General features: G+C 28.1%; 1 protein-coding gene across 1 annotated transcript; it reads right to left on the reverse strand.

Annotated features, from left to right (window-relative positions):
• Window positions 1-8357: 8357 nt before the first annotated feature.
• On the reverse strand, window positions 8358-14772 carry LOC107870312 (uncharacterized protein YnbD). Its single transcript, XM_016716802.2, has 2 exons — window positions 13739-14772; window positions 8358-8829 (listed from the first exon to the last, which is right to left on the reverse strand). Exons 1-2 carry the CDS (start codon window positions 14283-14285, stop codon window positions 8609-8611), a joined length of 768 nt encoding a protein of 255 aa, XP_016572288.1. The 5' UTR covers window positions 14286-14772; the 3' UTR covers window positions 8358-8608.
• Window positions 14773-17449: the final 2677 nt, after the last annotated feature.

Raw genomic sequence — 17449 nt, forward strand, 5'->3', positions numbered from 1 at the left:
TTTAATTATTATGATTTATAATACTTTTCTTCTATTCCGATTTCAGTGACACTAATATAATTTTAAGAGTCGACCAAATATTTTATATCTTTTAAATTTTTTAAGTTGTTAATTATTGTGATTTCTAGTAATTTTTTTTTTAATATATAACATATTAAATTATTTTTAGATATTTTAAGTTGTTAATTATTATGATTTGCAATATTTTTTCTTTTGTCTCAATTTATGTGGCATTGCTAAAATAATGAGAGTCAATAAAATTTCTATATGTCTTTTAAATATTTTAAGTTATTAATTATTATGATTTGTATTAACAAATTAGTGTTGAATATGATGGACAATTAAATAAATGAAAAAATTTTACTTTCAATATATAGTTATAGTTAATTAATAGAATATATTAAATATTTAAATCATTATGATGAAATAATAGAATTATTATATATTGGGGCATGCTATATAATTAAGTGAAAGTAGATGGATGTATTGGTAGTTAGATGAGGTGGTCAAAACCACCTCTTCTATATAATAGAAAATAATAATTGTCGTACATTTCTATAATAATCATCTTATATAACATATTACTATAACACTAATTACAGATTCGAAAATAAGTACACATTTTCGTGATTTGTATCCCAAGGTCACTTAGACTTTTGGGAACTACTTTGGGATGACGGACAATCGCCCATAGGAGTTTACCGCACAAGGCCCCTGCAGAGGAAAGGCTGGGCTCGGAAGGGCACCAACGGTCGTGTTATTGTACAAGATAACTGAGCAAAAACTATGTTACTAAAATTTTTATGTTATGTTATATTATACATTTTCTATAATATTTTATCATAGGAGTTAAAAGAATATTAGGATAAACGACGTCGTTGTAAAAAAATTTTACTATATACATAAGGAGGAGATAGATTATGGAACTAGAGAGAAAATATGTACCTTTGAAGATGATAATTTGAGATATAATTCCTATTTGGCTACACCCTTCATTCTAGTACTGGACTAGATGTCTCTATGTTTATGTTTATAATAAATATATATAGTTTGAATTTATAAACAAACACTAGAGGTGCATGGCCATGTCAGCACATGTCCAACACTATAAATATTTTTTAGTACTAAAATTTGATATTGATGAGATACAAATATAAATGTACATTAATTTAATTAAATATTATTAATTCTGACATATAAATGACTTATAATAATTAATTAGGGGTAATATTATAAAAAATAATATTAATTCTAATGCATAAATGACTTATAATAATTAATTAGGGGTAATATAGTAAATCACAGAGAAATTATGGGTAATATAGACAGACATGTCATCTATTTTTTAATTAAATATTATTAATTTTTTAATACATAAATGATTTATAGTAATTAATTAGGGATGATATAGTAAAATCACGGTTAAAGAAGCTGAAACAAACGTCATAAATATCTATTTTTTAAATTAAATATTATTAATTCTAATAAATAAATGACTTATAATAATTAATTAGGGGTAATATAGTAAAAAAATATTATTAATTTTAATATATAAACGGCTTATAATAATTAATTAGGGGTAATATAGTAAATCACGGAGCAATTAGGGTAATATAGGCAGACATGTCATCTATTTTTTAATTAAATATTATTAATTTTTTAATATATAAATGACTTATAATAATTAATTAGGGATGATATAGTAAAATCACGGTTAAAGCAGTTGAAACAAACTGTCATAAATATCTATTTTTTTAAATTAAATATTATTAATTTTAATATATAAATGACTTGTAATAATTAATTAGGGGTAATATAATAAAAAATATTATTAATTCTAATATATCAATGACTCATAATAATTAATTAGGGGTAATATAAGGGTATTATAGTAAATGACGAAGCAGTGGTCGAAACCAAATGACTTATAATAATTAATTGGGGGTAATATAGTAAAAAAATATTATTAATTCTAATATATAAATGATTTATAATAATTAATTAGGGGTAATATAATAAATTACGGAGCAATTAGGGGTAATATAGGTAGACATGTCATTTATTTTTAATTAAATCTTATTAATTTTTAATACATAAATGACTTATAATAATTAATTAGGGATGATATAGTAAAATCGCGATTAAAGCAGCTGAAACAAATGTCATAAATTTGTAGTTTTAATTAAATATATTAATTCTAATATATAAATGACTTATAATAATTAATTAGGGTTAGCATGATAAAAAAATTATTAATTCTAATATATAAATGACTTATAATAATTAATTAGGAGTAATATAGTAAATCACAAAGCAATTAGGGATAATATAGTAAATGACGAAGCACTGGTCAGAACCAGTGCAGGCAGACATGTCATCTATTTTTTTAATTAAATATTATTAAATTTTTAATACATAAATAACTTATAATGATTAATTTGGGATGATATAGTAAAATCATGGTTAAAGCAGCTGAAACAAACGTCTTAAATATTTATTTTTTTAATTAAATATTATTAATTCTAATATATAAATGACTAATAATAATTAATTAGGGATAATATAATAAAAAATATTATTAATTCTAATATATAAATTACTTATAATAATTAATTAGGGATAATATAGTAAATCACGAAGCAATTAGGGGTAATATAATAAATGATAGGGGGTAATTTAGTAATTTACTTTTTTGAATAAAATATTATTATTTTTTTAATACATAAATGACTTATAATAATTAATTAGGGATGATATAGTAAAATCACGATTAAATCAGCTGAAACAAACGTTATAAATATCTATTTTTTTAATTAAATATTATTAATTTTCTATAAATGATTTATAATAATTAATTAGAGATAATATAATAAAAATATTATTAATTCTAATATATAAATGACTTGTCATAATTAATTAGGAATAATATAATAAATCACGAAATAATTAGGGTGTAATATAATAAATAATAGGGGTAAAAAAATAAATCCACGAAGAGGTGGTTGAAACCACCTCTTTTCTATATTATAGAAGAGGTGGTTTCAACATGATAGTTTTTTGTCTTTAAATTAATACTTAAGGGTATTAAAGTCATTACGATAAACTATAAGCTCAATTCAATTATTTTTTGTACTTTGATTTAGGAACCTCATCAAAAGTTTGAATAAAAGCCCATTTTTTCTCTTTAATTACAAGCAATGCCATGTATGAAATTTTATCATACTGCCATCACACATGGCTTTGCATATATTTCCACACATATGGGTCCTCTATCTTTCATTTATTTTCCAATCTTATTTATTTTTTTTATGTATAAAATTGTTTCAAATATATTTAAGTAAATTGATTAGTAGGATGATAATTTATTGTAAAAACTAATTATAATTGATGCAATTAAATAAATTTTATTCTTTATTTAATTTCATATCAAACATATAATTTACTTTCTTTCTTATTTGTTACTACAATTTCATCTAATTTAATTTTTTCCTTATATATTCAATCGTGATTTTATTATATCACCTCTAATTAATTATTATAGTCATCTAAGTATCATGTCACTTAAATTGGAGTAGAAAAAGTTTTACACAATAATTAAAAATTTAAATTATTTTAAAAAATATAATTGACTATCAATGAGACAAAACTTTGGACAAGGAAAGTAGCATATATTTTTTAAAAATTACATAAAAAAATTATAAATTACAATAATTAAAAACTTGAAATATTTAAAAATAATTTGATCTATTATATATTTTTAAAAAATACTATAAATAACAATAATTAACAACTTAAAAATTTAAACGATATAAATATTTGGGTGACTCTCGATCCTGGATGAATCTTAGAATGTATATGCAATCCATATTTTTTAAAAAACTTTTGTTTAAATATATCAAAATTGAAAATGCAAGTTCTAATACAGTACATCAAACAGTGTATAAGAAATAATGTAAGCATAAATAATACCAATATTATTAATACAAACATTATTAATGCAAACATTATTAATACATTCTATCAATATTATTTTTATACACTCTAACAAACGACTCCACGTTTGAATGGAAGGAGAATATACAAAAGCAAAATTCAATAAAATATCTATATAAGTATGTTTTATCGTGTTCTCAAAGTCAAATAATTAAAATTAATATGAAAGATGGTTCTATATAATTTTTGAAACACTTAAAATTTGAATTTAAAATATTAATTTAGTTTAACTTCAAAAAACAAGTTGACAAATTAAAGAGAAGGAGAAAATGAAAGCAAATGATATTTATGGCGGCTTAGTAAGGGAATACAATGAGGGTTATTAACTACAACCCACATGTAATGTAATATGCAATAACTACATAACCCTTTATTTTTTTCAACAATTATTCTCTATTTTATCCAACAAATATCAAGTCTTATGTATCAATTTTAATCTCATATTCTCTACTTAATGTAGCAAATCTTAATCATATGATTAAATATATAGACTTCTATATGCATCGAATTTTGTTATTTATATGAGTAAGTTATACATAATTATTCTGTAAGACTTGACTCCTCAAAAACTACTACCAAACAGTTAATATGTTTTGTCTATTCATATTTTATAATTCATAATTCGAAATAATATCAATTTAACTTACTGATGATAGTTTTTTGTCTTTAAATTCTTACTTAAGGGTATTAAAGTCATTACAATAAATTATAAGCTCAATTCAATTGTTTTTTATGCTTTGACTTTGGAACCTCATCAAAAGTTTGAATAAAAACTCATTCTTTTCTCTTTAATTACAAACAATGCCATTGAAGAAATTTACCATAATGCCACACACATATATTTTCACACATGTGTGCCCTCTATCTTCCATTAATTTTTCAGTCTTATTTATCTTTTTTAGGTATAAAATTGTTTCAAATATATTTAAGTAAATTGATTAGTAGGATGATAACTTATTGTAAAAATTATAATTGATGCAATTAAATAAATTTTGTTCTTTATTTAATTTCATATCAAACATATAATTTACTTTCTTTCTTATTTGTTATTACAATTTCACCTAATTTAATTTTTTCCTAATATATTCAATCGTGATTTTATTATATCACCTCTAATTAATTATTATGGTCATCTAAGTATCATGTCACTTAAATTGGAGTAGAAAAAGTTTTACATAATAATTAAAAATTTAAATTATTTAAAAAAATATTATTTTTCTATTTCTATATATTAGAAATGATGGTTTTGATATGTTAGCTTATGGATATTAAAATAAAGTTTTAGGATACTAAGGTCTATAAAATACTTTGCAAGATTAGTTTGTTTAGGAAAATTGTATTTTGTGTTTTAATGTTTGGACCTTATCAGCAACTATAAGAAAAGTCCTTCCATTTTGAATTAATTACAACTCATGTCATTCCAATAAATTACCACTTTGTCATTTATGCTACTCCTATTGAATATGATGGAGCCCACATATAATTAATTATTATAAATTATTTATATATTAAAAATTAATAATATTTAATTAAAAAATTAAATAAATATTTATGAAATATCTGCTTCAACCGTAATTGTACTATATTACCCCTAACTAATTATTATATCACACCTAATTAATTATTATAAGTTATTTATATATTAAAAAATTAATAATATTTAATTAAAAAATAAAATAGATATTTATGACATGTCTGCTTCAACCGTAATTGTACCATATCACTCCTAATTTATTATTATACTGCTCCTAATTAATTATTATAACTTATTTGTACATTAAAAAATTAATAATATTTAATTAAAAAATAAAATAGACATTTATGACATGTCCGCTTAACCGTAATTTTATTATACCACCCCTAATTAATTATTATGGTCATTTAAGCATTGTGCCACATAAGTTGAAATAGGAAAAAATAATTTAATATGTTATATATTTCAAAAAAATTACATGAAAAATACTATAAATCACAATAATTAACAACTTAAAAGATTTAAAAGATATAAAATATTTGGTCGACTCTTGAAATTATATTAGTGTCACTGAAAATGGAATAGAAGAAAAGTATTATAAATCACAATAATTGAAAACTTAAATTATTTTTAAAACGTAATTGATTATCAGTGCCACAAAAATTTGGACAAGAAGAGTAACGTATTCAAAGGGCAAAAGAGTAAAATTTTCATGATATTTTTTAAAAAAAATAAAAATTGCTACATATACCCAAAGGGCAAAAGAGTAAAAACACATAAGAGATAAATCTTGAGAAATCAAGAAGCACCAAATGTTACAAATGGATTATTAACATTTGTAACATTCAACACATTTCTAAATGTTTCCAAATTCTTCTTGAATCAACACATACACATGATAAAAATAATAAATAATAATAATTACATTTTACTATATCACCCTTAATTAATTATTATGGTCATTTAAGCATTGTTCCACATAAGTTGAAATAGAAAAACTATTATAAATTATAATGATAAAAAATTTAAATTATTTTAAAAATATAATTGGCTATCGTCGACACAAAACTCTGGACAAAGAGAGTAGCATATATTATTCAAAAAAATTATATAAAAAGTATTATAAATTATAATAGTTAACAAGTTAAAATATCTAAGAACAATTTAATATGTTATATATTTCAAAAAAAATTACATGAAAAATACTAGAAATCACAATAATTAACAACTTAAAAGATTTAAAAGATATAAAATATTTGGTCGACTTTTGAAATTATATTAGTGTCACTGAAATTGGAATAGAAGAAAAGTATTATAAATCACAATAATTAAAAACTTAAATTATTTTTAAAATATAATTGACTATCAATGCCACAAAAGTTTGGACAAGAAAAATACTACATATTATTTGAAAATTACATAAAAATATTATAAATTATAATAGTTAACAAATTAAATTATCTAAATGCCTATTAAAAGTATGATTGATTATCTAAATTCTATTTGTGTCATATAAATTGAGATAAAAATTAATATATTGAACCTGTCCTAGATCTCGAATGAATCTTAAAATGTATGTGCAATTCTTTTTAAAAAAAAACTTTTATTAAATATATCAAAATCGAAAAGGTAAATTTTAATGCAGCACGTTAAACAATGTCTAAGAACCAATGTTAACATAAATAATACCAGCATTTACTAATAGAAGCATTACTAATACAAATATTACTAATATATTCTATTCAAAAAGAAAATTTATACATTATAACAAACGACTCCTACATTTTAATAGAAGAAATATATATAAAAGAAAAGTTTGATAAAAAATTTACAGAAATATATTTTATAAGTATATTTTATCGTACCAATAAAAATATTCTACTGCTCAAATTTTCTACTCCAACATAAATTTTAAAATATAAAAATTATAATCTACATATTTTATTGTTGGGCCTATGATGTTTCACTTCTAGTCTATATAATAGAAAAAAAGAGAAAGAAAACTCATCATCACTTTACAGTTGAAGTGGCAAATAAGCAAAGCAAAAGAACAAAAAAGCTATCTTTATCACTTGGCTAAGTGGGGTCTGCAAATACTTATCATGTGTTTCTTGGCAGTTTCTTTTTTTTTTTTTTTTTTTTTGACAATTCGCATCATCTATCTAGCTCCACAATATCCAAGTAAGGTTATGTGCACATCACCTTCTTCGCACCTACTTATCGGATGCACTAGCTATGTTGTTGTAAATTAATAACTTAATCGTTGGTATAAGTCATTGAACAAGCCTTTTGCAGAGATGCAAAGTTTAATGACCTATAACAGACTAATATAGTTCGATCCTTCACAAGATCCCTTGCAGAAATCAAAATTTAATGACCTATAACAGATCAATATAGTCTGGTCCTTCACAAGATCCCGTGAATAACATGAGTTTAATGCACTGAGTTGCCTTCTTATTCTACTGAAACACAGATTGTGGTGAATACTATTTACGCTCTACACGACTTGAATATATGATCCACAAAATAATACCCTCTTCGCTTTAATTTATTTGTCTGATTTTAAGATCACATAAAGTTTAAAGAAGATTTTTGAATCTTAGAATCTTAAATTAAAGACATGAAGAACGTACCAAAATGTTCTTTGATCTTGTGGTCTTAATATTTAAATTAAAGAGCTCGCCAAAAAAGGTGGGACAAAATACTCCTCTTAAAACGGACTACAAAGAAAAATAACAAACAAATTGAAACAAACCGAGTAGCTGCTTTTTAAGAACACAAACAAGACTAAAAATGAATGTATCATGTATGTAATAATCTTGATACATTCATTTTTATATTGCATACACTCTATCCTCCCATACCTCATTTTGTGGGGTTACACCGGGTATGTTGTTGAATCTTGATACACAAAAAATACAGATTCTGTACATGCTTAAGACTTTAAAATAGTTTAGATCTCTTGTGTCAACACAATCAGCTGGTGCATGCTGATATCAAACATTTCTAACAGTATATCAGGAAAGCAAGCTTCTACTAAATAAAAAGAACCAAAAATCTCAATCAATAAGTAGTATGTATAAAGTTAGACAAACAGCCAGTCATCTATAGTCAATTGTTCTGGCAACTGCAGAAAATCGATCAGGATCGATCGATAGCACTCGATAGAATCACAGAACTAACTCCAACTTTAGGAGAAGAGAGTCGATCCTTCGACCATTCCTCCAAAGCTTTACGATGCAGAGCATTCATTCGTATATATGGCCGCTTTTGTTTGATCAACTTCTCAGCATTTTTCCAGTCTTCTGCTAGACCAAGAGCTACCAAAAGTGCACACGCGACTGCAACACTCCTTCCATGACCTAGAGGAAACAGTTCAAGAATTTACAATGAAATATCAGTGACAAGTTTTCAGTTCATTGCAATGATCTATTGAGGCACCCATAGAAAACAATAAAAGAAGTTGAGCTATTCAAATTTCAAGATAGTTTAGATCAAGTATCGCGCTAGCAGTTACATACATAACTTCCCATTAGGTGCAACTGCAAGAGAAGAAATTTCCTTCTAGAAAATTTTATATCCTAAAATGACTTCGCAGGAAGACTTGAAGAATTCATTTAACTAGGGGTCCTTCATGATGGAGCAATTGCTCGTTATTTGGAAAATTTCATAATCAAAATGTAAAGACCTCTAAAGCAGCGCACAACCACTCATTTTGAGCTCTAGAGTACAGAAGCGCATTAGAAGCCTGCATATTTTTGTGAATAGAAACCCTTAATCATCACATTATTTGCAGTGAAGAGTGTTTGAATAAAGCTATGCGCATTGACCTGCTTGAGAGGCTTATTAGTATTCATTACTGACAAATCCTAACCTAGGTAACTGTACTTTCAGAAACAAAAACTGGCTTTGATAAACATAAACAACAAAATGTCCCAGATCACAATCGATTTTCAACTTCTTTTTTCATACGCAATGACACCTACAGGCATGTGAAGACCCAATACTAGCTGATAGAATTTCAAAGAGCTTGTGAATTAGTGAGAATCTTGTCATTACATTTCTCCTAAACGTCTCAATAGTTATACAGCATACCCCATGAATGGGTCTCTAGTGGCAGTCCTCCATGCGAATCTATTTTTGCCGCCTGCTATTCGCAGGCATAAGGGAACACAATGAACCAGTTCAAGATATCCAGAAACACGGTAAGACAACGACATTAATGCAGACACAGTACAAAGGATAAGAGCATGTATCTTCGCTCTTAGTCTTGAAATACATGACTCTTCATAAGAAAGGCAGCTATTGGCAAGCAGCAATAAAGTTTTTTCAGTAAGTTGCTACAAAGATCTAAAAAAGGAGGATAATCCTGAAAAGCCTTGGCCATGGAAACAAACTTTGAAGTCCAGAGCGCCAATCAAGGTCGCGTGTTTCACATGGATAATGTCTAAAGAAGCTAGTCTAACACATGAGGTATTGCTTTAACACAAAAATGCTTTCTCAATGGATAATAAACAAAAGATACCAGTCACTAACTTTGTACTACTAAGTTACAACTCAACTGTGGCAGCTTTTCATGAATATGGTCAGATTGCAGTGAGTTATGCTGAGGACTACAGGGGGTGCTGTTACAGAAAGGGAATCAGGAAGACATAGCTGCTATGGTAGAATACAGTACCAGCATGCATATGGTGCCTGGTGAACTGTTTGGACTGAGAGAAACAAACAGTTTTGTTTTACTAACTTTATTCACATGACAATGGCCAATTATATAGTTTTGTTTTGCTTTTGGTGTAGAATGGAACATGTAAAAGATACAGAAATAGTTTTCAGGAGCTAGAGGCTTTACAGGATTAGCTAGCCACTTTTGTTTTTTGCTCCTCTGCTAATAATGTACAATGCTATAACACAATCATTGTGCTGATTTATTAAAAATTATCTTACCTCCTCAAATAAAAATCTGGTTTTCTTTAAGGACCTTAGCAATACCATTTGCTGTTCATAAGCAGCCAGCATTTTCCAAATGCAGCAAAAGCAATCATAGACTACGCAATTCCTGTCTATTTCAGCATTGGGTTGCACAAGCTGAGATTTACCACTTCATTTTGTCCTCTCTTTGAACACCTGCTATAACTTCCACTGAAGATATGTTTGCTAAACACCTTCAAGCCATTCAAAATTCTAGCATACTAACAAAAGAAGATTTTTTCCTTCTATTTTCACATGTATTAAAGAGTCCCACATTATTCGAGAGTATGAGTTGTTCTCTAGTTAAATGGTCTGGGACTCGGGGGCAATCCTCACTTAATAATTAACTTTTGCAGTTGAGCTAGGCCTAAAGTCCTTTTTTTAATATAGCATCAGAACGAAACTCATCTGGATTCTTGATTTATCTAATGTTGAGCCCCCATGATATGTTGACAACATCCAAAATGTTTGGGCATTGATAGGGGAATTTAAGTGTCTCATATTGGTTGAAGGAATGAATTGTTATATAATCAAGGTTGGAGCTATAAGTTTATCTACGAGCTCGGCAAAACCCAATTACTTTGGACCAGACCCTGTATTTGGATTTAAAAATTCAGTTAATATATACATGATTTATCAAGAACCTGGTAAGCTGTCTTTTCTGAAAAAGAATTTTTTTTTTTTGAAACTGCGATAAGCTGTTTTTTCTAGAATTCATAACCCATAAACTCAAAATCTAGCTCCATTATGTACTATAACCTTATGCAATGTTCACCTCATTAGTCAACTTTTGAAGTTGAGTAAGACCAAGATACATTTTGAAAATAGTGTAGTGCTAGTATGCTATGACCAAATCCTATGAGAAAACAAAAATTTAACAAAACATCCATCTTCTATGGTATTATTTTCTCATGGCATGACCCGAACTTCATTACCACGAATCCAGGAAGATGTCTAAAGATCCAACCATCCACTTCTAGTTAAGAAGAGATTTGATTAGGTTTCTTTTCGCGCAACACCATGGCTAATTTTGCCAGCTAATGTGGAATCATATTACATAAAGTTTCGATGCTTTGATCCGTGAAAGCATATAGTTAAATGAGTACGTTTAAAGTTTCAACCCTTATTTAATTATCCTCTTTTGAGGCCTTTTGGTTTAGATGAACTTTATTTTAAGAACTATTGGTTCTTTGAAGATTTTGTTTGCATTTGATTCCTACATCTTATATGTATTTACATATTCTTAATTTATCAGAAGTTGCATATTTATATAGTCTAGGATGCTCATTAATACTAACCATGTACCCTTTCCTTTTCCAATAATATTGTGTTTCTTCTTTCATATTCGTATAGGCATTACTTTGTCCATGGCCAAACACAACAGCAGCCTAGCTTTAGAGCAAATATCGTTTAGTTAATGGATTCCATATAGATGGCAATGATTGGAGCAAGGAAAACCAGCACCCAAGAACCGGATAAAATAAATGTTGATCTTAAGTAGTTAAATAACATAATGACGAGATGGCCGAACTCCAACAGTCACTACCCTCCTCTCAACACACACCATACACATATCATCAAGAAGAACAAGGTCTGTCTTTGAAGGAAGCATGTATTGATTGAAATTTGAATACAGAATTGAAATAGAGTGATTGAAAAACGAGCTGAACAACCTAGGGAAGATCATCATACTTCTGGATTTCTTGAACAGATGGCCACACAACTAAAAGCAATGACATCATTATAAAGGATCTTGAAAATTTTACCCCCAATTTGAACACTGTTGTTCAAGAGGTTTCACATCAGAGTATATTAAGTAAACTACAAGTTTAAACTACATTCATTTCCTTACACAGAAAATAATGTTTTTGATGCAAGAAACCTGACCTGAAGCGAATTAATTGTACACACACACACCTAACTAGCACATTATTCACTAACATATTACAAAAGTTCGCTTACAAAATAACAGGGTCCATTTTGCACTAGTACCTCAAAGTAGTATAGCATTGGCGTAGACATGGAAGAAGTTCAAAAAACTTACGCAAGTTAGTAACAGCCAAATTCTCTAAGAATTGAAGGACATTATAGAAAATGATAACTTCATGACTAACTTAAGTGCTAATCTTGGAATCTTCATTACTACCTTAAGTGTTTTTTATTTTTTGGATAACCATGGTGTTCGGGCCAGCTTTTGCGCACCTCAACTAATTCCACGGAATACTTGCCGCCTCCGACCAGAAACAAGTACCTAATAAATATGAAAAGAAATCACCTTGTTTTTATCTTTGTTGGGATTTGAACCTGAGATTTCATTGACCACTAGGCCACACTCTTAAGGTGCTGGCTACCTTAAGTTTTAATCTTGCGAGAAAAACCCAAAGCATATCGACAATCTTTAAAATTGATTTCAATATTGCTAAATCGAGCCTACCCTTCGAAAATCACAACAGGGGCCCACGTATATGGATATAATTCACCTTATAGATTAGTCAATTCGGCCTGAGACAACTCATGCTTTCCCTATGGCAATTGGATAATAGACTGTTAGCTTTCTCCTAAGTAATGTCAGTTGAGAAGTCCTACAATTTTCAGTAGTAAATATTAAATACAATAGGAGAACCACAAATCTGAATCCCAAAGGAAGCATTTACATGATGGATCCACTATACCACAATCACACACTAATGAAGGGCAAATATGCTAGCAACAACTGAAACTTTTACTCCCTCCAAAGTGCCTTTCACTTTTACTCTGTCCCAAAAAAGTGTTTCTTTCTATGTTTAGTAAGTTTTCAATTCCAACATCCGACATGGCAAGTTTAAGACCACAGGATATTAAAGGACTACACACATCTTCAATTTAGAACCTCAAGATTCACAAGTTTCCCTTTATTTATTAAACTCCGTGCCCCGTCAAACTAACATGGTTAAATTGGGACATAGGTAGTGACATCTAAAGGACACATAAAAACAGGACCCCACTTCAGGGCTACAAATACATTTACAACAACAACAACATACCCAATGTAATCCCACAAAGTGGAGTCTTGGGAGGGTTAGAATGTACGCAGACCTTACCCCTACCGCATAGGGAGAGATTTTATTTCCAATAGACCCTCGGCTCAAGAAAAACAGTCCAAAGCAATCCATCAAAAGAAGTAACGAAAGTACAAGAAGCAACAACTAATAACAAAAAACAACAGATACTAACAAACAAAAAATACAACAATACAATAATTGAGTACAAGGAATCACCATATATAGTAACAGAAATCGAAGGACAAGAAGTTCACAATCATACCATAAGCACAGTGAATGAAAACAGGTATCTTCTGAGCTCTTTTTCTACAAGCCCACTTAACAGCAACCTCAATATCAGCAGGCATAGGTGACCTAGTATCCCAAGTAGGTACACACAAAAAAGCACTATTTCCAGTAAACTCCAACATCCTAGGCATCTCACAAGTACAATCAATAATAGCAGGATTACCACTTGGCAATTTATCAATAGAACAAGGCCAACCTCCAACATACAACCCTTCACAAATCTCACTATATGGAGGTTCACCACTACTCATTCTTCTTAATGCCGAAAACCCTCTAACAAAATACAAATAAGGACTAAACATAACAAGTGACCAAATTGGAAAAGTCCCATCTGAACTTTTTCCCAACAAAATTGGAAGATTAATTGATGGATTAGAAGCAAGTGCTACCAAGAATGATACTAATGCTGCATATAAAAATGGTAATGACAATAATGTGTACCCATAATTCTTGATAGTTGCAAATAATATGAATAAAGTTACTGATTTTAGACCTATTAACACAGATATTCCAACACCCATTTCTTTTCTTGATCAAAAGATTATATTTTTGAGCAAAAAGATTTAGACTTTTGAACAAAATATTAGATTTTTGAGCAAAAAAATTACATGTAAAGTGGAAAATGCTAATAATTATACCCAGTTTCCAACACCCATTTCTTTTCTTGAAAAAAAAGATTAGATCTTTGAGCAAAAAAATTAGATATTTATGGTGGAAAATCTTGAAGGGTTATATCCAATTCAAGAAATGGGAGTGAGTACAACAAGGGAAAATCTTAGGGATCATTTAAAAAAAAAAAAGGGAGAATACGAAAAAGGGGGTTTGAGAAGCTAATGGAGAAATTGAGAAAGACAAAGAGCAAGTCGCTTGATTAGAGGGGAAGGAACTTCTACTGTTTTTTTTTTTCAATTTTATTCTGTGGTCGTATCATTGGAGTTCGATTAACAGGGAAAAAAGAAAAAAAAAAAAAAAAGGGAAAAGGACACATTTAAAAAAGAAAATATACATAATTACCTTAAATGTTCAGAATTTTTTTTTTATTTCATTGCAAACACACCATTTTGACCCACTGGGTGTACACACGCTGCATAGGTGCGTGAAAGGGCTCAAATTTGATTTGGTGTCACGTGTAAATAATTAATATATAATTTATATTTTTTTTAAATAAAAAATTTAATATTTATTTATTTATTTAAATCACCCTCCCCCAACCCACCCTTTCTTCTTCAACACCATTAAAGCTTCATTGGAGTTTTTTTTTTTAATACCATTAAAGCTCAACACAATGTCTTCTTCAACACCATTAAAGCTTCATTGAAGCTTTTTAAAAAAAATAATAATTTAAAACTTCATTAAAGTTCCTCCACCAAAACTCCATTAAATCTCATTTAATTATCTTTAAAAATTCAATTCAATCATTTAACTATCTTTAAAACTCAATTCAATCATAAAATAATTTTTTGAATTGATTTGAACAAAAAGAAAAAAAATAGGGGTGGGGTGGAGGGGAGCTGCTGGACGTCGGGGGAGGGGGTGCTGGATGGGGTGGGGTGAGATGGGGTGTTAAATTAAAAAAAAAGTAAAATTTTATTAAAAAAATATATAAATTAAACGTATTTGGCACGTGGCAGCACCCGATTGGTGTGTGTGTTCACTCTCTTTGTTGTAACTAAGATTCAGCAAAAAATGGTGTGTTTGCAATGGATTAAGTAAGAATCATGGGCTAATAGGTCGAATTCAAAGTTTAGGTGTTTTTTTGAAAATCTCAGCCAACATCAGTGGGGTAATTATTTATTTTCTCTTTAAAAAAAATAGAAAAATTACATATATACACATGCTAACTTTGCCTTATTACATTACATCCTATGTTGAAAAAGAAATTACAAAAATCCCAAATTAATTACTTAAATCCCTACCTTTTTTATTTTCTCCCTCTTCCTTCTTATACATTCCAAACAACCATATTTTGCTCCAAATTATGCTTCATATTTTTCTCCTAAAATCTTGCTACCTTTTCTCTCCATTTATTTAGTATGTCAAGTAGCAGCTATAATTCTAATTTTATCTTCCCTTCTTCCTCACCATTTCACTTGTCCTTAACCACGATTCCACTTTTTCTACTCGAAATTCATAAATTTAAAATTAATTTTTTTTCTTTTTTTTTTAAAAAAATTAAACCCGAATTAATCATTTGGATTTTGAGCATTACCTACATATCAAAAATTATCATTTTGCGTAATTCTTTTTTTTTAATTTGAATTTTTTGTTGAAGGAATTTATTATGTATAGATCTTGAACATTGATGACTTGGAATGTATTCAGATTTCGTACGGCCCTTAAAGGAGTGAGTCAATTATGAACTTGTTGGTGTTAGGCATTGTAGGTGCTTATTACGCTGCCTTTTTGACCAACTATGGGGGACGAAACTAAAGGCCAAAGCCAAATAAAATATTTACTGGGGTTTTCCCTTTCACTTATTTGTTAATGATCAAAACAACATATTACTAATTAATCTGATATTGTATTTTGAACACATAATATGTTTCCTGTTAATTACCTCTGCTTATAAGTGAATTTTACATTGAACTAAAGATTAATACGTTTTAAACGTATGTATTACATAACAGCATACATGTTGTAAAATATTTATTACTTGTAAAAAAATTACAGAAATTGTTAATATCATGCACATTTATAATGTATAATGCTATATCATACATTGATACGAATGTATAATCAAATATTATACATTCGCAAGTCTACTGGAATGGCACAGTTTCACTATACCTTGCTTTGAATGTATAACAACTTATTATAAATTCAAACGTTTACTGGAAAGACACACATTTATTATACATTGATTTGACTGTATAAAAACATATTATACATTCGTAAATTTACTGGAATGATATTGTATATAATTTTTTTTTAAATTGAATTCAATTAAATTTTCGTTATTGTATTTCTAACCTCATACATGTTAAAAATGTATAATGCTATATCATATATTTATTACACATTAACTATTAATGTACAACATTTTAATACACCGTGCGTTTCAACAATTACTTACTCATATAGAGGGTAAGTTACATAGTTAATGTGCATTTATAATCATGTTCTAACTTCAAGTTATATGGTTACGAACTATAATATAGGGAAAAAGTACAAAATTTTTATACTAATATAAATCATTGATTAAAGAAATTAACATCTATAATCAATAAAAAAAATATATTACTTGCTCCAGCATTCAAAAAAAAAAAACTAATAAAAAATGTTTATACAACCAAAATCATTCAAAGCATCCGCACATAGAAAATCTTATTATATTCTTCATGATTCCTTTGGAAAGAAACCGCAAGTTCTGCGGTTGTGACCGACTCGTCCGCATTTACCGAAATTACTATTGCGTCACTTTTGTATGACGTATCATTAATTTCTGACTCCCAAATTTCAGAATGTCGCAACAATACGGGGATATTCATATTGATTTTACTAGTATTGAAGAACGTATGTAGAAGAAGATTTTAGTAGTTTTGAAGAACGGGTGTAGAAAAAAGTGGTTGTTTTTTGACTTTTCAGATCGTGAATCACAGGAAAAAAATTATGTATAACAAAATTTTTAAAATTCAAATATCAGTTACATGTTCTATCAATAAATGATTTAATGTTGGCTAATTAC

This window comes from Capsicum annuum, chromosome 5 (assembly GCF_002878395.1).
Source record: "Capsicum annuum cultivar UCD-10X-F1 chromosome 5, UCD10Xv1.1, whole genome shotgun sequence".
NCBI lineage: Eukaryota > Viridiplantae > Streptophyta > Magnoliopsida > Solanales > Solanaceae > Capsicum > Capsicum annuum.

Coding starts and splice junctions, on each gene's coding strand:
- LOC107870312 (XM_016716802.2), bottom strand. CDS start 14,285: ATGGGTGTTGGAATATCTGTGTTAATAGGTCTAAAATCAGTAACTTTA. Junction 8,830..13,738: donor TTTCATTCACTGTGCTTATG/GTATGATTGTGA, acceptor TGTTTCCTCTAG/GTCATGGAAGGAGTGTTGCA.